At 40.3% G+C, this 21,901-nt stretch overlaps 2 protein-coding genes across 2 annotated transcripts; both read right to left on the minus strand.

The window, feature by feature from the left end:
• Positions 1-2,356: 2,356 nt before the first annotated feature.
• On the minus strand, positions 2,357-14,096 carry sanbr (SANT and BTB domain regulator of CSR). Its single transcript, XM_062430723.1, has 20 exons — positions 13,947-14,096; positions 13,625-13,796; positions 11,877-11,973; positions 11,522-11,760; positions 11,187-11,245; positions 10,195-10,355; positions 9,556-9,642; positions 8,472-8,582; positions 7,573-7,696; positions 7,277-7,429; positions 6,952-7,094; positions 6,603-6,699; positions 6,458-6,490; positions 6,263-6,362; positions 4,367-4,452; positions 4,214-4,242; positions 4,028-4,101; positions 3,843-3,931; positions 2,735-2,811; positions 2,357-2,635 (listed from the first exon to the last, which is right to left on the minus strand). Exons 1-20 carry the CDS (start codon positions 14,094-14,096, stop codon positions 2,599-2,601), a joined length of 2,118 nt encoding a protein of 705 aa, XP_062286707.1. The 3' UTR covers positions 2,357-2,598.
• Positions 14,097-16,291: 2,195 nt separating this feature from the next.
• pex13 (peroxisomal biogenesis factor 13) lies at positions 16,292-21,141 on the minus strand. The gene is made up of 4 exons (XM_062431096.1): positions 20,981-21,141; positions 19,356-20,110; positions 18,915-19,037; positions 16,292-17,236 (listed from the first exon to the last, which is right to left on the minus strand). The coding sequence occupies exons 1-4, from the start codon at positions 21,052-21,054 to the stop codon at positions 16,893-16,895; spliced, it is 1,296 nt and encodes a 431-aa protein (XP_062287080.1). The 5' UTR covers positions 21,055-21,141; the 3' UTR covers positions 16,292-16,892.
• Positions 21,142-21,901: the final 760 nt, after the last annotated feature.

A 21,901-nucleotide genomic window follows, 5' to 3' on the forward strand; every position in this document is an offset into this window, starting at 1 on the left:
ATATAACTCAAACATGCTTCTAGAGGCATTAACACTAATGGATATTTAGGTCAGGACAGAGGTGCAACATCATTGAATTTCATATTGAATTGGTCTGGAAGGTTTGGACTGAATGAACTTTTAAGGTTGGCAGTTGGCCTGAAAATGTATTTTTATCCTGAGATATGGACAAATAACGTTTTATATTCTAGGCTTTTATCCATCTTGACTAAGTGGAGCAAAAAAATCTTACAGTAAAACTCGTCTTGTTTTTCAGCTTCTTACACAAATTACAATTACAAAGTACACTTCAGATTTTAAACATGTTAAAAGTAGTTGTTAACCATACTGTGATTAAAAACATAACATTTAATGTAATTTACTGCATGAAATGTGTTTTCAGCCATTAAACCAGAAATGTATCTTATTACAACAACATACTTAATTTAATTTTAATGATGGGTATTGCAATGGCCATGTAAGAGAGTTTGGGATATAACAAGATGGACTAATATTTAGTTACAACAAAATGATGTATGATGTAAAAAGGTAGTAGATAGAGATATTTTTATCTTGTGCAAACACGACATTAGATCCGTCTTGTTTGCTCAAGTTTATATCTTGTTTCTTCAGGAGCTGTGTAGTACGTCATAAAAAATTATTATCAAGGCGGCAGAAATAGGCATACCTGTCAAATATTTAACCTTTTTTACACCTGTTTGGTTCACAAATTTCATTCCCGCCAAAATCCAAGCGAGTGAAATCCATCACGTGATTTTTTTGTTTGATTTACTTAAAGAATCGTATAAACTACATACTGTACACTGACACCTGGACTGGCCTCGTCTCATGTGACCCAGCTGTCTGCAGGTGGACGATGATGGATGTCCTCTGTCACACACAGCACTCCTGTGGCATTCGGCCATTTCCGCTCAGACATCTTTGGCCTGGGCTGCTGCTGGGTTATCCGACCCTGCCATTAATCCCTGTTAACATACTGGTATTACGTTAAAGGTTATGATGACGATCTGCCACTGAAAGCTAAAACACTCATCTGACGCAAAACCTGTTAGCTCCTACGCAACCGCAAAAGAAGTCGTTACGGATCCCCGTTTCTTAATATTCACCCCCCCCCCCCTCTCCTCAATGAAAGTCAAGTTCTTGCTGATAGAAGTTATTTTTGCACGTCTTATAGTCTTCAGTGCAGTCAGCATATCTTTCATCTGGCGTATTACTAGTTAATATTTCTGCTTTGATGCTTTTATATCTGATCATCTCTCCGGGACCATAATTCAGTCCGGCTGTAACTGGACCCCCTTCCCTCTTCCTGACCCAGATCCAGAGATCCTCAGCCATTCTCGGCATCTGCTGTCGAGGAGAAGAGGGAACAGCTGGGGTAGACCCCCCTCTACTAATGCCCCCCTTTTTTTACGCCCCGCTCTCCCAAAACTTACTCCGGCGGACGAAGCAGAGTTATTAATATACCCCTGTGCTGTGAGTGAGTCAGAGAGGAAGAGCCAGGTTAGCTCACCCCAGTGAGCTCAAACAGAGGAAGGTGGATGACCCTCTATCCACCCGGTGGCACATACCAGGACCCCCCGACCAGGACTTTCTCATCCCATTTCTGTTGTTTTTTTCAGAGGTTTCGTTTTCCTATGATTCGATTGTGACGTCACCGGGCTGACAGTTGACGCACAAGTGACAGGTTGTGGTCAAACTGGGGCAAAGTTGACCACTGAGAGCCCTCTACCTGCTTTGAGGTGATATACTGCCACCCGGTGGACAAAAACACCCAAAACATGTCAAATAGAGTACAGTCATGAAGTTCATTCATGTTTATTGGTCCCAGTATTGAACAGTACAGTCACAGATAGGAATGACTTGAACTATATCTACCAGAACTTAAGGGGGCAACGTGTGTAAATTGGCATCCGCGGAGAAGGTTAATACAAGTCAGTTTAATACAGTGATGGGACAGTGATCAGCAGGTTACCTGACACAAGCTGAACTGTGTCAATGCAGTAAACATTTAACGTTAACTCTTTCTAATCTGAAACTAGAAGTCTGTGAGGTTAACTGGATCCAAACGAAGTCGGTAGGTAAATGTCAGTCTCCTTAAACAAGCATTTCCTGTGTTGTCCTCTTGTCTGAGCTCCAAAAAATAAATCCTAGAGAAACACTCAACAAGTCAGTCAAGTTCATTTCTTAAGAGCTGGATCTAGATCCAGAGAGCTGCTTGTTTTTTTTTTTGTTGGACTGAGCACAGCTGCACAAATATATTAAAAAAATAAAATAAAATAAAAAGCCTAGCTGAGTGACGCGGGATGCAATGGATGGTGATCCGTACGTAGTCACCTGAGTTAAGCACAGAGGGGGAAGGAGCAGGATTGGTGAAGGCCGAGGGAGAGGGGTGAGGGTGTGGGGAGGGTCCGTGCTGGGGGGGCTGATGGAGGCTGAAGCACAGCTGGGGGTATGGAGCTGGACCGGCGGCCGTGCTTGGAGGCACTGCCCGCGATATGTTACTAAACCCTCACAGAAGAGTGTTGTCTCATCATCTGTTTTCCTGCTCGTCCTTTAATAAAAGTTCAGCAGCTTTTTTTTCTCTCCTCACAGCATCTTCTAGGTTGTCCGGATCTGAGCGTAGCGTATTTTAGGTCTGTGGGGGTCAGAGAAGAAGAAATGAGTTCAGTATTGAATGAAAGATGAGGATATAGGTGTGTGTGTTGATGTGTATGTGCAACAGTAGAAGGAGTACCTGGGTGTCTTCTCTGAACTCTGTCTGGCGTTACTTTTGAACTGCACTTCCAGTTTGGAGTAGATTCCCCCTGCAGGCTGTAACAGCGCACGCACACACACACACACACACACATTAGGAAAAAAGAAGCTGCAAAAACTAGGAAAGGCCATGATGTATATTCAGACCATAAATCCTGCTAAAACCTACATTAAACAGTTCCTACCTACAGGAACTGATCATACCACAAACCTCCACCTGCTCCAGGCCTCCAGTACTAAGCTCCCCACCGTGGGGGCTCGACCCTTCTGCTCTGCTGCACCACACATGTGGAGCAGACCTTTCTAACCATGTGAGGGCAGCACAAACCCCAGACTCTTTTTCTTAAAAAAAAAAAATCTAAAACCTTTCTATTCAGGAAGACTTTGTCATCTTAACTCTTCTTAATATTCTCTTTATGTTGTCTGTTTTATGTTATTAATACTGCAGCACTTTCACCAAGAATGAAAAGTGCAGGACAAATTCAATGTATTTATTTATTTATTTTTATGCATTTCCAGCATCCTGAAGCTAAATGTCATTTTGACTGTCCCGTATTGGCCTGAATATAACAGTCTATCGTATTTGATTTGATTTATTTTATAGTATTTGGTTAGTAGGAGTAGTCAGTAGGAGTATCTGAACACTCTTGTGTATTTGGGTGTTTTTGGGGAGAAATAAATTCCTGAGGAGTGAAAAAGTCATCAGTGTCTTCCAGCATCTTTACTGCACAAATAAATAGGAAACATCTGTCAAGTAGTTGAGAATTACTGCTGTCACAGATGATGAGCAGAACTCCAAACTCCTGGAGAAAATTATTCCGAGTGCTTCCAAGAGTGAGACTATGGGACAAATGTCTGATTTACATTATGTTTTAATGTCACTGTGTTATTTCATTTCTTCAGGACAAAGGCGTTAAAGATGAGGACTCTCTTCTTCTTATTGGATTAATAGTGACGGGGGAAAATTTCCCAACAGGACGAGTGTGTTAAGTCTTTTTCCACAAACAGCTGTTAGAGAAGGGTGGTGGGGTTGGGGGGGGGGGGTTGTCCTGTATTGGGGTCAGTACAGGACATTAGTAGACACTCACCTCTTTAGTATCCTTGGATTTACTCTGCTCCTGATCTCCAAACCTCATCTTGGTCAAGTAGCCGACGATCTCCACCATGCGACGCTGGTCTGTTAAACACATAGATATTATTTAAAAAAAGATATAAACACAAAGTATTATGTGTTCATTTATGTTAAGAGCACTTAAAGTATGTCCTCCTTCACCTTCTTCTCTCTGAGCGTCTTGGTTGTACCGCATGGAACGAGAACTGTCCCACTTACTTTTCTGAACGCTCACCCTGCAGAACACACACACACACACACACACACACACACACACAGATTTACATTCAAGATACTCCAGTGATATCAGCCTGAGTATGAACACACATAGTTTATGAATAGACTCACGTGAAAGGTGTGTTGTCTCTGGACTGTGACTGCAGACAATCAGACAAACAAAAATCAGATGTAGAAATCATAACACAGCATCACATCTGTAAGTATCTTTCCTCTGTTTCTGCTCTGAATATGAATCAAATGTTGACGACATCGCTGACTCACTTTCTCTGGTTTGTCTCTGCGTTGGAAGTTTGGAGAGGACACTTGTTTTTTCAGAGGTCTGTGGGCCTTCTTGGCCTTCTTAGCAGCTGCAAGCAAGAGAAAAAAAACAGCTAGATATAATGAATGTATAGAAAGCTTCTGATGCCATCTGCTGGCCAAACTCAGCAACTGTTTTATTTTGTAGCTACAGCCTGAGGAGTGGACGCCTCAGAAATAGAAATGATGAAAATCCAGAGTGTAAATAGTGAAGTCAACGTTAGTGATGTGCTACAAATAAAGACGAGTTTCATCATCAGTCTTCACTTCATTTATATCATTCAGTCTTCAGCAGGGATAAGGGTCAAATTCACTGAAACATTTACTGCAAATAAACATGACATTTACTGGGATAATAAAATGACTTGAAGGCATCACATGTTAAAATGATACATAGCAGACTGAATCATGCTACATGTCTTCTTATGAAAAAGAAAATGTAATGAATGTCTGATTGTGACATTCATACGTTACAATTATAACAGAATGAAAGTGAACTTTTTAAAATATGTTTCTTATGATCACCCTGTTATCTATATTTTCAGCATCAATGCAGTCTTTCAGTCTCTGCCAATCATACAGAATATTTGGCTAGAAAAATGCTAATATTAGCTTGCTTTTCTTTATTTGATCTACTATGACATGATTTTTAGGGTTATGCTGATCAAACTTGATTTTCTATATTTTTCTTCTTGTCAACAAATCTTATGCTCAGTGGCATCTGCCTTGTGCAGAACTGCTCTCTGGAGACTGAATATGTGAATGCTGTTATTAATCTTTGGAGCTGTTTCTGCACAAACTACGAGATTTGTTGACAAAGTGACAAATATAGAAAATGAAAGGACTAGTACAACATTTTTGGGAAATAAGCTTATTTGCTCTCTTTCTGACATTAGATAAATGTTTATGTGCTGTTATTGTAATTGTAATGTACAGGCTCTGTTTAAAGTGAACTATACAAAAATGATGCCTGTCACTTAACAACAAGTTGCATCTCTTCTTTTTACAGACAGTTGGTTTTAAAGGCAGTCACATGCTATAATTATATACTATCTTGCAGCTTCTGAAACTCTTCCTGTTGTTGTCATGGTGAGGTTAGGCCTGTCACAATAACTACTTTTATTGGACGATATATTGTCTCAGAAATAATTGTGATAAACAATATTATTGTCATTTAAAGATCATTTTATACCACTGATATAATGATAATATAACAGCATAATAATACAAGGGGGGTGTGGGGGGGATTGGAGAGTAGGTGCTACACTTGTAAAAACACAGACTGCCATTATGGTTGGGGACAGAGTTCTTTACCTTTAATTCTTCTACAGTCTCCACTCAGGACATACACAGTGAGGAATGGAGGACACTACTTGCTTAGCCAGTGTGCTATGAATAGACTCTTAGCTGTTAATGTGAAGCTGTAACAGGCCAGGTTTGGTATTATTGTGTCTGTGCAGACACCAAAACCAAAACTTGCTTTTGCTTGTATCTGACAACTTGTGATACAAGCAGAGACAATGCTCACATGTGCTGGACAGATGGAAAATCTGTTGTTTGTGTAGAAAATAGTCTCCTCATGTTCCTCCCACTAAAATCACAGCGTGTAATTGTTGTGCATTTGTTTGTGTACAGAATGTGTTAATTAGTCAGATATAAATGTGTTGGTAGATGCATTTCGAATCTACCCATCTCACTCTTTCTCTGAACTTTAACACAATTTGGAGCTGGAAACTTGTTAATTAGTTATGCAATCATTTGTCAGAATCAATGACTATCAGACTAGTTCTGACCTCAACACAGTACTGAATTAGCAACTACCAACGTCATATGACACATGAAGCTGCCCAGCTACTCCACCTTGTTTCTTGGACAGCTCCTCTTCATCCCCCACCTCATCTTCAGTGACCTCTGACCCTGTGGTGTACTCCTCATCCTCTGACAGTAGAGACTGTTGCCTCTGGAAGGGCAAAGCATCATTTACAGTTTGCACACAACTGGATCAATAACAGAATATAAGCAGATATAATGAAGCAAATGAGAGGAAAGCCCTACCAGTTGCAGACTCCAGTTTTTCAAAAGGGAAAACTGGTTGAAAAAAAAAAAGAGAGAGAGAGCAGCAGAAGTCAAAACCAGAAAAAGAGACTCACACAGGTAAAAGAGAATCATCAGATAGAAAGAGAGAGAGAGAGAGACTTACTGTGCTGCCGTCTCCCCTCAGTGGTCTGAAGAGGGTCGGCTCCAGGAGAACGTCACAGTCCTGAACCTTCTCTGCACCGGTGGGACTCTCCTCCGCACTGACACACACACACACACACACACACACACACACACACACACACACACACACACACACACACACACACACACACACACACACACAGTCAGACAGTATTTCCTCAGAACATTTAGAAACAAGTGGTTGTGTAAACCTGACACACACACACACACACACACACACACACACACACACACACACACACACACACACACACACACACACACACACACACACACACACACACACACACACACACAGTGACGCTCACCTCTCTGCAGGCGGCGTGCTGAACAAACACACAGCGTCTCTGTGCAGCAGCAGGTCGTTCAGGACTCTGGTCTCAGCCAACATGGCCTCGTCACAGTTCTCCTCATCCGGCATGATCACTATGTGGTCTCGCATCTTACAGCCCTGAACACAAACAGACACAGACACACACACACACACACCTTTATACTTACTTATTTACACTAATCTGTATTTCACAACACTTTTCTGCAGCTTTTTTAATGGTTTTGTGGTTGTGTTTCGCCCTGTTGTTGCACATAATTGTATTATCACACAATGTAGATAAAGTTTGTGTGTGTCCATACCTTGGGCATACCAGTGGGGTCAAAGCGGAGAACTCTCTGGTTGCAGCAGGGGTAGATTCCTGCACCGTGCCAGCCTTTCTCTGTACCGAAGCCGGGGTACAGCACACTGTCTGGATGGTACTTGCAGTGGGTCAGCTCTGCACACACAAATTCCTGCACACACCCACACACACAGGTCAAATTTACAGAATCAACTTATTTTCTCCATTTCTTCCCAGATTCCCACTGTTATATTCTTGTTATTTGCTTATTATGTAATACACAAACACACACACACACTGTATATACTCTCTAACCTGTTGGCATCGTGAGCAGGTGAGATAGTTGACTGTACCCCAGATTCTCCAGTAGACCAGGACCCAGGATTTGAGCTCCTCATATAGACCAGTGAGGTAATCATGCACATCCCAGTTCTTCTGCCTACACACACACACACACACACACACACACACACACACACACACACACACACACACACACACACACACACACACACACACACACACACACACACACACACAGATCAAAAACTCAAACAAGTAGGAAGTGAAGAAGAGAATGTTACAAAAGCTTTAAAAGGTGAATGAAATGTTTCTGCTCTCTGCTGCTTTAGGACCAGATCAGGTGGTGCAATGGAGCGCTGCAGGGTTGAGTGGAGGTGTGTGGACGTGTGAGGGTGTGTGTGTTTGTGCTCTGTTGTGAAACAATCAGAAAATAACGTTTTATTGATCTGATTTACCGGCTTTCTCACTTCCACCACTCCCTCTCTTCAGTCACTCTCTAGCTCACTTGACTACAGCTGCTCTCTCTCATCTCTTTTAAAAAATGAGTCAGGAGGCTGACAGCAAAGCCCAACGTTACTAAAAACGTTATCAAATGAACAGAAATGTCCTCCTCTTTTCCTAGTAGTGGCTTTGTCCTCCCTCCCCTCATGGAAGGGTTTTACAGCTCTGATTAGTCTGATCGCCGGCTGTGATTGGCCACTGCAGCATGATGTCAGGTTACAGTTCTCCAAAAATTGACCATAGTGGCCGAAATGCCGGCACAAAAAGCGCATCATCCCCATTGAAATGAATGGGAGGACTGGCCTTACTGCTGCCAGCTAAACAAACACAGGAACTACGAGTAGATGAATGTGGTCCGTGTGCAGCACACCGCTGTGAGGTGGAGTCATGTTGAACAGCTGCTATAATACCTCGGGTGTGTGTAGATGATCTCTCCACGTGCGTCGATGTTGATTTTCCCTGGAACGCAGGAGATCTTGCTCTCTGTGTCTTTGGTCAGTATTTTAAGGCACAGACCACACCTGAGATAAAACACACGGAATATATAAAGAATAAGATGGACAACAAGAGGAAGAAGATAAATCAAGCAAACAGAAAAAGCGTAGTTCACCAAGTTAAATTCAAGACACACTGCAACTTAATACTGAGGCCTAGCATTCCATATTATAGAACATTTTTCAGTACTTCTCAGCAGCATATAATAATAATTCCTTATGATATAATTCATTAAATTAACGTGACTTGAAGCTGGACAAGCAGCAGAAAATAGATGGATTAACCACTGACCAATTCATTTAATCCTTACATACTGTTCATATTCTGACCCGTCACAGTATTTCCTCATTATTAGTCTCCATCATTAACTCTTCATCAGTCACAGATAAATAGCCGATTAATCCTTCATGATGCTTTCAAAGAGCAGAGTTTTCTCTTTAGTTTTATGCTTTTTATTTATTTATTTTAAACATTAACAACCACACTATATAATGTAACAGGGGAATAAAATTATTTCAATGAATTAAATTAAATGTGAAGAATCCAACAACATGTTTAAATGTTAAAAAAAAGAAGGGTAAAACATGTTTTTAAAGTATAAAAATATTTCCTCATTTGTTTATTCTGGGTCACATCAGGAGATGTTATCAAATTTAAGGCTAAAAGAAAAAACTGTGTTGAGGATGTTTTTACAGTTCTCGGATGTAAACATGGGTCAAATTTGTCCCTGAGCAGTATGTAAAGGGTTTAATTCATATTCTACTAAAACCAACACAAGCTCATAATGAGATAATGAGCTTCAGTGTTTGCAGCAGATCTGATGATGACTGAAAAACCACAATCGCATTTTAAATTTATGGGTATATAACATCTCCTGAGTCCTGCATCTGAATACAAAAACATGTTCATTTAACTGTAACTTTATTGCCTACAACAGAAAATAGACAAGCGTTTTGAGAGCTGTATATATCCTGTAAGAATCTCGCTGTTTCTACTCACCGATAGAGAGTGGAGGCGTTTCTGGGTGAATCTCTGCTCTGGTAGTTTGGTTCGAAGAGACGCTCAATCTTCTTTTGAAACAATTTGCTTTGAAAGTGAGAGCAAGAAAAACAGGAGGACATTTTTTTTCAATTGAGCACTTTTATGCTGAATTGAATTCAAAAAAATAAAATTCATGTGTAAGGATGACATCATCTCTCTCCTCATACCTGTATGGAGTTCTTTTCTTATCTTTATTCAAGACCGTGGCATTGCAATTTGAGAACATGATTTATAGATTTTTGTGCAAAATGCGCCCCCAAGAAGGCAGAGATAATTTGATTGGTCAGCAATACACTTGGCCTTCTTTTGGTTGGGGGATTTTGACAGAGTTGTTGCACAAAAATATCTGAGAGCAGAGAAGAAGAGCTGAAGCTAGAGAATCTGTGCAAGCAACAATATAAGTGAGTGCAAGCTGACAGTTTGAGCAGAAACAGCTTATTTAAACACAAGCAGAGGCTACCTGAGTGCGAGGGCAGGGTTTTGAGAGATAATATTACACAATCTGAGGGTGAAAATCAATAAACCAAGCTCTCAAATTGATATACCACGCTCTTGAATAAAGATGGGAAAATATTTCTGTGCTCCCTCCGTTCTCACCTCTTGAACTTGTCCTTTTTATCCCTGATGTCGTCGGCCTCGTTGTGGTTGAAGAGCTCGGCGATGCGCGTGGTCAGGTTGCTGTTGATGCAGTTCATGTTGCAGGGCGTGGACACGATGGCACTCATGTGTTTGTGGCAGTACTGGATGCACTCCTCCACCTGAGCGTGGACCAACAACAAACAGCTGTCAGTGGACCTTTCGCACTGAGATGCTTTAATTATACACGCACACACACACACACACTGATCAAACACCACTGCTACGATGTTACTAATAAGACTTACTGCTAACTTTCTAAATAACTTAACATCCATGCAACAAAGCTTTATCTGTGGGCCTCTTGTTTTTTCCCCTCAATTATGAGAAATGATTAGTTTTAAAACAGAAATTCATTGTAATATAATAGGCCTGTCACAATTACTACTTTTGTTGGGCGATATATTGTCCCAAAAATAATCGCGATAAACGATATTATTGTCATTTAAAGATCATTTTATACCACTGATATAATGATAATATAATATAATAATAATGCAAAGGGGGGTGGGATTGGAGAGTTGAGTGCTATACTTGTGTAAAAACACAGTCTGCCATTATGGTTGGGGACAGAGTTATTTACCTTTAATTCTTCTACAGTCTCCACTCAGGATTTACACAGTGAGGAATGGAGGACACTACTTGCTTAGCCAATGTGACATGAATAGTCTCTTAGTTGCTAATGTGAAGTGTTGCAATATTGAGGTAAAAAAATGATCAAGGTCATGTCCATGTATCATATGATGAGTCAATATATAGATATGATGATGTTGATAATTACATTACTGTATGATAAGTTGATCATTATTGTGACAGGCCTATATTATAAATCTAAATCTAATCAGACATTTTAACTACACTCCAAGTTTTCTTCATTACGTTGGGAAAAACGAGGGCCCCCCCCGGAACAACATCACCAAAAACAACCCAGCGACGCACGTCACAACACTTACTAACGTATCCATCTTCAAGAACTCGGAGGAGATCAGGATTGAGATCACATTGCTGGGCTCTGTAACCGACAAACACCACGTGACCAACCAAGCAAAACCCGACACACAACAACAACAACAACAACAACAACAACAACAACAACAACAACAACAACAACACAAAACACGCAGCCAGTGACCCACCAAACACACACCACCACATCTGGTGAGCGATTAAAATCAAGCACCGTACACACACGCACACAAGTAAACGTTCAAATGTGTGACTTCTCAGGCATTTCGTGTGTAATAATGTCATATCTGTTATGGATGTTACACTACTTCCTGGGTTTTACCGAGCCGGGGTTTGTCCTTGTTTCCCTCTCCGGCCGAGTTCCTCCTGACGTAGTTCATGAGCCAGTCGAAGATCTGGACGTCGCAGTGGACCGAGATGTCCACCTCCTCCCACCTCTGGGCGTCTACGGACAAATACTCGGCGAAGTAGCGCATCTCTTTCACCAGAAGATCTCTAGGACAGGTGAAGTCCTGCTTCAGGTTCTTGGTCTCATCGCACACGTGTATGACCATGTTGGGACTGTGTGGGAACATTTTTGATGACTAAGTGTCACTTTAAGACTGAGGAGACTATTGTGTGGTGAAGTATGAAAAGTATGTGTGTGTTTGTGTGTTTGCTGGCTTCATCAAACTTACTCTCTAGGCTTCTGAGGTTTATCATCCTCCTCTACTGAGGCTCTTTTCTCCCTCTTCTCCACAGCACTGGTCCTTCCTGACCCTGTCGATTTGGACCCTGGTGAGACAGAAAATACATGAAATATACTGTAAACCTAGGTAGCAAAAAACACTTACTATCAATAACAACACTAGAGATCATTTTTGCCACATGTAACACATTTAATGTCATGTTAAAAATGGTTTCTCTGTTTAGAGCTAAAATAAAGGTGGAACCATCCCTGGATCAGTACCAATGTGCTTACATAAGAAATCGCAGCACAGATGACACCATTTCTACTATAATGCATCTTATTTTGAAGCACTTCCTGTTGCGTAAACCAGACTGCTTATTGTTGTTTTCTTAGTTCTGCTTTTAACACTATTCAACCACACATCTTGCTTAAAAATGAGTTCAGTTGAAGGTAAATCCCTGAAAAATGAAATCACTGCTCTCTGGTACAGCAGTAAACAATACAGTGGCTTTGTTTACTCTGTATACAAATAATAGTGTCAGCTCCAAACCTAATTTGTTGTGAAATTTTCAGATTTTCTCTAATATTAGTATCTATAAAGTGAAGTGGATAAGTTTGTGGACTGGTGTGATGTTGCCGTACATGACGTGCTTCATGGACTATACATACATACAGTCTATTTTATGTGATGGTATGGTATTACGAACTGTTTGGGGAACCTAATGGTGGAGTTCAAAGATCAAATCTTTAGTCTGTTTAAGACAGCAGGGAAGATTATAGGAGCACCCACACCGCTCACTCCTCTATTTTTGAGCAGTCTACTCGACTATTCGGCAGGCTGACAGAACTCCATCTGACCCTCTCATGTGCTCTGGGAGGAGGTGCAGGGTCTGCTTGTGTAAGTACAATCGTTATAAAAATTAATTTGTCACTTTATCAGTTGAACTTAATAGCAGACAGTGGAGGACACAGAGGCACTCAGATACCGGCTGCTCTCCACTGTTTCTGTGCTTCTTTGTAAAGCATGTAAAGTGATGATATTAATTATTAATTATCTAATTAATTAATTATTAAACTATTTTGATTAAAAAAATAATATATATATAGTTTATTTATTTATTTATTGTCTTTTTTTTCCCCTTTTTTTTTTTACAAAAATGTCCAAATTCTCTGATTCCAATTTTCTAATTTCTTCTATGACTGAATATCTGTAGGTTGTAGACTATGGGTTGGACCAAAGGAAGACATATGAGGGCTTCGTCTTGGACTTGGAAATGTTTCACCATTTATTTTACACACATCAACTAAGTAAGAAAAGAATCAACAGATTGACTGATAATGAAAATAATTATTGGTTGCAGCCCTAGTGTTGTTTTCTAGTAGCTTGAAGGCATTTCTGTTACTATGTTTCATTTGAAACAAGCATTTATTGAATGAAAAATTAAAGCATTATACTGGAATTATTCCTGTGGTGAGAATAATCACATCAGCAAGAAAAGAAAGAAAGACAAATATTTCAATAAACAACTGCAATCAAATAAATAAAAATGTTCTAGAAGTTGAAACAGACATTTTTAATACCAACCTCTAAAGCAGCGGTCACCAACCCTGCATCTGGAGAGCTACTGCCCTGCATGTTTTAGGTATTTCTCCACTCAAACACACCTGATTTTAACAATTAACTCGTTATCAAGCAGCTGAAGCTTGTCAAGGGCTTGATAACGAGTTATTTTGGTTACGGTGGCTCTGACTTACCTGTTATTTTGCTAACGATCTGGCTGCTTCCTGTCTCCACCACCTCCCCGTTGTGCAGCAGCGTGGACAGCCCGTCTTCAGGCGAGGTGTTTCCCTCTGTCAGGTCATTACACTGATTGTCGACGTGAGGGAAACCCCCGGTGCCTTTCAGCTCCTCAAAGCGACGGGCACACTGCAACATCACATCAAATTAACAGTATTATTTCTAATCGGTCAGACCTCACACTGTTAAACCATGACATGATAGATGGATAGATGAGATGGCACAGACGAAGGAGTGGATGGATGGAAGCATGCATAGTTACCCAAGCATTCCAGTTACCTCCTTTGGTGTGAATCCTGGAACCAGCTTGGCTACGTTGTCCCAGTTTATGGGCTGCGGCACTCCCCACAGAGAGCCCAGCACCATGTCCAACACCAGGACGTTGTTGTCGTAAGGGAAGTTGTTGTTGTCCGAGCAGAAGCGGCTCATCTCTGCAGAGACAGAGGACAAGAGACAAGAAGTCAACAATGAGCTGAAACGATTGGTCAGTTCATCAAGCAACAGAAAACTGACATGCAACAGTTTTATTAAATATTTGAGTCATTTTCAAGCTAGAATACAAAATATTCTATTGTTTAAACTTCCTTATTATAAGGATTTACATATTTTATTAATCATATGTGATGGTAAACTCAATATATTTGGGTTCTGGACTGTCGGTTGGGCCACTTTTTGTGTTTTTCTGACTGTTTATCGATCGAATGATTCATTGTTAGCTAAGAAAATAAGCTGCAGTTGACACAAGAATAAAAATACTCATGAGTTGCAGCTTTAATCTAAATTATTACTGATGTTTAAGAGACTACTCTATCCTATCTGAGGAAAAATTGTGGTGTTACAGCACTATTACTCACACACAAAATGATAAAGTTATTATAGGAGTATTTTTATTATTCAGCTGTGGTCACAACTGAGGATGTAGCTTATGAAAGGCAATTACTCTGACTCAGTTTAGCCAGTTTCCATAAAGTTTAATTCAAACTGTCATACTAACATAGTCCCTAGGAGAAATTAATAGGCGAAATCACAATAAGTGACCTAGTTTAAATGAGTCTAGTGATACAGTGATGTCTGATGCTATCACTCACTGGAGGTCAAAGTTACCACCATCCTTTCCTGCCACTAAATACATCATTGCAGGACATATAACATGCAGAGCTTCAACCAAATAGTGCTGGTAACAGAGGATGAGAATGATTTCTGTACACATTTTCTCATATATAGAGTAATGTTATATGATATAAATTCTACACAGTAAGTCAGTAGTCTCAGAGTAGTGATGCTAGCACAGGCCGAGTCGCTCTGTCCTCCTCCCGGCCGCACCAACATCCAACGCGTTTAGGTCAAATTAAACGGTTATTTAAAAGCTCTCTGCGACGCATATTCAAACAGAAAGAAGGAAATAATACTGTTAACATACTTATCTGGTGTTGGAGATATCCCTCTCCTTCGTTTCGTACAGAAAAATAAAGTGGTGCGTGTTTTATGTCATTGTGTTTAATGATGCTGCGGTCTTCTACCGGCTAACTGCATCCACAGCTACAGGATGTGCTGCCTTCACGTACTCCTCCTAATAGTCGTCTATAGCTACACTCCCTATTAAAAACGTTGCTTACTTTTATCCAAGTGTAACGCACGAGTTTGTTGAATCAAGTATGATATCATTTACGGAAATTGGAAATTAGTAAATACACCTTGAGCTAAGATTGTTTGTCATTCTATATTCATGGTCAAGAATCAGTTCAATCCAATTGTCTTCCGTAAAACAAGAATTTACGATAGTCCCCGAAGGCAGCATTAGCTTCAACCAGCTAGTAGATAGCTTCATACATATACATATCGCAGTGAGGGAAAGTTATCCACAGACTGTTGTGTCATAAAGTTTAAGCTGTTAAATAACTAAGTAAGCTGTTACATGTAAGTATAATTTAACAAAAGAAACTCGTTTTGTGTGGTTCTGTCGGTAGAACTTAGCGTTGACTCGTGCTATCGCAGACTGCAGCAGGTGGATTGTAACTAGGCGTCCCGTTGCTAAGAGACAGCAGCCGTAAATTTAAGGTTTCTATCACAAATCATTCCCCAACAATCTGAAACTAAATACAACTGCAAGAAAAATACTAGAAAAATAAATAAATACATTCTTCCAACTAAATGATGGACTAATATCGTTTTTGCACTATTTATGTTAGACTTTTCATTCTTGGCACTTTGTTTTATATTGGGATTTTTTTTATTTGTAAATCAAGCTTTTTTATGAGGAAATGCTTGAATAAAAGGTTGAAAGATTAATGGTAGAAGAAATTGTTATTATGTAAATTAACCAATTCATCATTGCACTAATCAGAAAATAATCCATAGAATAGTTGAAAAAATAATTGATAAACTAATTTATTAAAAAATAAGTAGTTGCAGTATAACGCCAAATCACAACAAAAGTCACCTCAAGGCACTTTACACAGAGCAGGTCTATACCGTACTCTTTCATTTAATTTAGAGACCCAACATTCCAACATGAGCAGCAGTTGGCGACAGCAGCAAGGAAAAATCGCCCTTTTAATGGGAAGAAACCTCAGGCAGAACTGGGCTCTAAGTGGAGTGAAGATATCAGCCACTGGACAAACCACTGATTTTTGAAAATATTTATTTTCAAAATAATTATATTAAATATTTACAAAATTACTTTGCGTAACTAATGAACCATTGAAAATGTGCAAAATCAGCCAGCTCTCGTTCTGAATGAACCATTGTCAAGAAAAAAACACACAGAGGACCAAGCAGCTTACCGTCCAAATACAAGCTTACATAATTAATGACATTATGAAACAACATACTCTGGCTTTGTTGCTTTCAGTATACAGATGACATCAGTGCCATTCATTCACTTTAACATGAACTAATCCTTGTTGCCGAGCGATTTTAAAAGTTACATCTGGTATCAGACGTGATCTTAAGAACAGTGGTGCACCATATTACCAGCTCTCTGACTACAGAAATGTAAAGACTGAAACATGCTGCTTCTAAATAGATCACTTTCTAAACCACTAAGGTCAAAAGTGTGTTTGAAGACTGAATTATTTTATATAAATATGGGAACTACTTTGATCGATTCTTGAAGAGGTCCTTGGTGTTCCCTTAAATATCTACAGTCAGCTGTTTATTAGTGGAGCTTCAGAGTTAAACATTTCAAACACACACAGACTTTGCATACAGAGATGTACACAAACATCACAGGTCTATCTTATCTGGGATGTTTAACACTGTACTGGAGGGCAAACTGAAGCTGGCTGAAGCTGGTGTTTCTCTGTACATAGACTCCAGCAGCTGCTCTGAGGAAGCAGCGGCGGAGGCTCCTGGAGTTAAGCCTGGGGTTTTGTTGGGCTGTGCGGGTGCAGCCGAGGGGGGCTGGGTGGTCGGCAAGTTCTCTTGCCGTAGTTCAGTGAGCCTCTCCATCTCTGCGTGTTTACGGCCTCTCCTCTTGCCGAGGACCTTCACGTAGTTGGCCGGGACGAGTCCTGAGGTGTGACCGTCCACGCTGGCCATCAGCCAGCCGCGGACCCTGGGCTGTTGCTCTGAACGCAGGGGAGAAGAAAAAAAGGAGAGAGATTAGTATTTCAGCAAGTAAGAAGAACAAGCTAAGAAAACTGCCACAAACAAGCTCATCACTATCTCTGTTCAGTCTGTTGTCTTTCTCCATTACTGACTAGTTGTTTCATAATGAAAGCGTCACTAAAAAGAGCTGTTTGACTGATGATATCTTTGCAGACCAGCAACTGACGATGTAGCAACTATTTTGATCATTATTGTTCGTTATGTAAAAAGAAATGGCTGTTTACAGCTTCTCAAACGTCATGATGTCATGCTTTTCCTCGTCATACATGATTGTAAACTGAATATATTTTAGTTGTGGACCGTTGTTCAGACATCTGAAGACGTCACTTTTGACTCTGGGAAATTTTAACAGTCATGTTTTATAATATTCTGCCATTTTATAAACCAAATGATGAATCAGTTAAGGAGTGATATCTCAGGTCTTTCCTCCCTGCAGCTGTCAGACTGTACAACCAGCACTGCTCCCAGTGCAACCAGCACTGCTCCCAGTACAACCAGCACTGCTCCCAGTAAACCTCACATACACCTGACCTGGACAATTGGACAAACTGCCCTTTTTAATGTACACTACTGTGTTATATCAGGTATACTACTACTTTCAGCTACTTTTCAATTTAAAATCTGTGGAATAACAATATCAAACTCAGGTATATTAGTTACACCCAGGCGGGGAGTTCCGGTCCCCTGAAATGATGCCAACGCGGAAGTAACTTAAAACTGCATTCTATCAAAAGGCCACCAGGGGCGACCGTTTTGGTGTCAAAAGCACTTCCGTCTCTATACAAGTCAAGGGAGAATTCACCAACTTCTCAGTAAACGTTTTCAAAATGTGTTTATGGTCTCAATCGCTAGTTTAAAGCCTTCTTCAATGCAGTATGATGCTCATTTGTGAAATTTTGGCTATATACAGTCTATGGTCCAATATTATTCTATTATTACTATTTTTAACTATATTTTTTGTTACTATTGCTCTTATTGCTTGTTTACTTATTTATTATTCTTTATTCTTTTTATTGATGCTCTTTCTATTTTTACTATCCACTTGCTGCTGTGCTATAACACTGTACATTTCCCCACTGTGGGACTAATAAAGGAATATCTTATCTTAATCAAGGACATAATCAGCTGATGAATCAATAATGAAAATTAGTTGCAACCTTTTATCTTCGCAATTAAAATACCACATGGAGAGATAACAACAGTAATGTTTCTTTGTATCTCATTTAGCTGTTGCCTTGGTTACAGCTACACTTCCTGGGGTTCAATATTACATACGATAAACAACACATATTTCCACTTTGACTACATTCAGGGCATTGTACAGTTCACTATTACACCGAACACAAAAATATATTAAATCCAAACATATAATATACAAGACTTTAATTAAAACTCAAAACAAAAATAGCAATTTTAAATTCTGTGATAATACAGTAAGTCTCAAATCTGACAGATGTCACTTAAGTCATCTATAATATTGTGTGTTTATAGAGTATTTTAAAATATATGTATACTGTAGCCATGTAGCAGCAGCAGCAGTAATGATATTCCATATAATCTAACTGTAAAACAGAGTAGTAGGATTATGTTTTATAAATATAAATAAACACATTTCTGTATGAGTGTGTTGTCTCTCACCTTTAGGAGCCAGGTTGAGCATGTCTCCAGCACGCAGGGAAATCTCTTCCTCGGTTGAAGCTGCAAAGTCGTACTCTGCTCTCGCCACAACATGGTCATCATCCCCGTTGGCCCAGTTAGTGGCTGAACAAAGAAACACAAATTGTTTGTCATATTTGTAGTTTTTAGGCATATAGAAGATCTTCTGATGAATTATTGGAGGAACATTTGCATTAAATCTTTACAACAAAAACAAATCCACCACTACTTGTTGACATACTGATATCAGTCTCTTGGTTCTCATCTGTTTGCCACTGAGCCACGAGACAGTGCCAGCTTTTATTACAAGTCATTTCCAAAACAAGTAATCAGTTTATTTTGGTGAAAAAACACCAGCACAGTCCTGTGTAAGTTCACTATCTCATCTTCGAGTACTAAATCGTAAATATAACCAAATCTCACCGCTTTCCTCAGATGCAGGGCTAGAGCTCAGCAGTTTCCAGATTAGGTAGGGTCCACCCAGCACTACAGCGAAAAACAGGATGATGGGCCAGGACTTAATGGTGGGATCCTCAAACCCTGCTCCCTGCCCTCTGGAAGCACTCGTAGCCAGGGCGTCGTTGGCGCTGTCTGCCCACAAGTCATCCACCTCAGCGTCTGACCTCCGCCCCAGCAGCCTCTGTAACCGTCTGTAGAGGTACCTCAGGGTGCGCACCAACGCAAACGCTGACAGAACCCGGGTGAGGTGCGCTCGCAGCCTAGTCAGGTGGTTGGCCACGTCAAGCACGGCTCGAAAACTGTTATACACGGCTGAGAAGGTGGCGTCAAGCATCATGCTGACTGAAGCAAAGGCTTGGACGATGCTCTCGATGGACTGGAAGGCACCGCGGCTGCTCTCCTCTGCCTGCTGCACAAACCTGCTCGGGGCGACGTCTTCTGTTTGGGGTAATCGGCCGTACCCTCCGAGACCGTGGGCACCACCATAGCCACCACCGTAGGCGCCCCCGTAGGCACCCCCGTAAGCACCCCCGTAGCTGTAGGGGCTGTAACCTCCGTAGATGGAGCTCCCATAGGGGCTGTATGAGGAGGTTACAGAGCCGTAGGACGGACGGTAGGACTGCTGGACGGGACGAGGAGGCACTGGGGGGGCCATCCTGGTCAGGACAGGGGGGCCGGTGGACATAGAGGAGGAGGCAGATGGTGCAAAGTCTGTAGACCTGTGAGGTGAAAAGGTGAAGACAAGACATGAGATTTAAAATATCTGCAGTGACTCTTTAAATATACTTTTATTATAAATAAAAGCTTGGGTGTGATCTAGTGCCAAAGATCTAATGTTTAACTCTAACTTTTATGCTGTTTGACTCTTGAATGGTAAAGCTTTATCACTTAAAGATTTTTCTTTAGTTTATGTATTTCAATATGTTCTTATGTATATGGTTTTAGTATCAGTATGTTGGGCTGAATGGTCCCAAACAAAAAGGGGCATCATTTATTTTCACTGTAACTCCATCAGTAAGTAACTCAATAACAAATGGAGGTTCATGGTGTAATTTGTGTCAGTTCAGTATCCTTGACGAGATCACGTTTAAAAAACAGTGATTTATTGTAACGACACTGCTCACAGTCACAAACAGTATCTGTATTATCTGGAGCCTCACACACAGTAAAGTTCAAAGGTTACAAAAACACTTGTGTCGCTTTTCTTTGTAACGTTACAACAGTGACAGGTTTTTAAGTGAAAAATTACATTTAATGAACATTACGAGGGTTACGCTATTCATAAGTACTATGACAAAATGTGTAAAATTTTAAGTGGAGTTTGGTGAGAGAAGGATACATGAGGAGGCAGACAGGCCTCGTTGGGCCCAGCACAGCTAGCAAGTTTTACAACCGTTTATTAACTATATAAACTGTCTTTATGTGGCTAGAAGTGACGAGACAAATGGAAAACAGTTGGAAAATTGTGAATAATTTCTGCCACTTGTCGCTGACTTCATTTTTTGGCTGTCATATCATGCTACGACATTAGCAGCAGAAGCTAACAGCAGCTACGACGAGCAAACACACAGCAGTTATAAAGTGTTTACCTGAAGTTCACAGGTGCGCTCATTGATCCTGGTATCCGCCGCTCCCACGGTTTAGGAGGAGGATGTGAATCCATCGCAAATGTTTCACCAAAAAGTGTGAAAAATAATGCGGAAGCTATCCAGAGCTGCTCCTGGAACTCGTTACTACTCCTGCTGCCTTCACGTACGGTTCGTAATTTACGTCACTCAAAGTCAGCTTCCGATTCGGGGTTAAGAGGGAATTGGAGAATCATAAATAATGATATTTTCCGTTTTTCTCCACCACTTAAATTTCTGAAAAACTGTTATACATCGTAGAAAAAGCCTTAACGCTGCTTAAACCCACTTTCAGATTTGTGAATCATTTATTTTGCTTATGAAACACAAAAAGGGGGCGATTTCACTGATATTTATATTATATCATACTTAGAAATCTGAACTACATTACAAAGGAAACTCCAGATACTCGTTAAAACATAGTTTCAGATTTGTGAAAGCTAAAAAAAAAATTAGTCTAATGTGGTCTGGATGAAGAGATATATATGAATGTTTCAGGAGCATAATAACCCTGAATCAGAAACTGACTTCAGCGTAATTTACTATTTCTGATGTCTTAAACTCAAGGGGATGAGGGTCAATACAATAGCCCTAAAAGGACTGATGTATTATTTAGTACATATCACGTTGTTTATTGCATGTTAGCACGATTTTCCCTAAACAGACCTAATAAGGTTAGGTTTCCAGGAGCTGTTAGATGTGAAATATCCCAACAACACCTAAAGGCACCAACATCAGGCTAGAGTAATCGAATCGAATCTATTTACAATATTTTTTTTCACATACGATTAAAACGACCTGGACTATAAAACAATAAGATGTACTTATCACTTCTGCCCAGCAGATGGTGCTGTAACTCATGAGAAAACAAGGCCTGATCTTTAC

Source organism: Scomber scombrus, chromosome 12, assembly GCF_963691925.1.
Source record: "Scomber scombrus chromosome 12, fScoSco1.1, whole genome shotgun sequence".
Taxonomy (NCBI): Eukaryota; Metazoa; Chordata; class Actinopteri; order Scombriformes; family Scombridae; genus Scomber; species Scomber scombrus.

Coding starts and splice junctions, on each gene's coding strand:
- sanbr (XM_062430723.1), bottom strand. CDS start 14,096: ATGAGCCGCTTCTGCTCGGACAACAACAACTTCCCTTACGACAACAAC. Junction 9,643..10,194: donor AAAAAGGACAAGTTCAAGAG/GTGAGAACGGAG, acceptor TCACTTTCAAAG/CAAATTGTTTCAAAAGAAGA. Junction 2,812..3,842: donor AATCCAAGGATACTAAAGAG/GTGAGTGTCTAC, acceptor GCGCTGTTACAG/CCTGCAGGGGGAATCTACTC.
- pex13 (XM_062431096.1), bottom strand. CDS start 21,054: ATGGATTCACATCCTCCTCCTAAACCGTGGGAGCGGCGGATACCAGGA. Junction 20,111..20,980: donor AGCGCACCTGTGAACTTCAG/GTAAACACTTTA, acceptor TTCACCTCACAG/GTCTACAGACTTTGCACCAT. Junction 17,237..18,914: donor GCTCAACCTGGCTCCTAAAG/GTGAGAGACAAC, acceptor CCCTGCGTTCAG/AGCAACAGCCCAGGGTCCGC.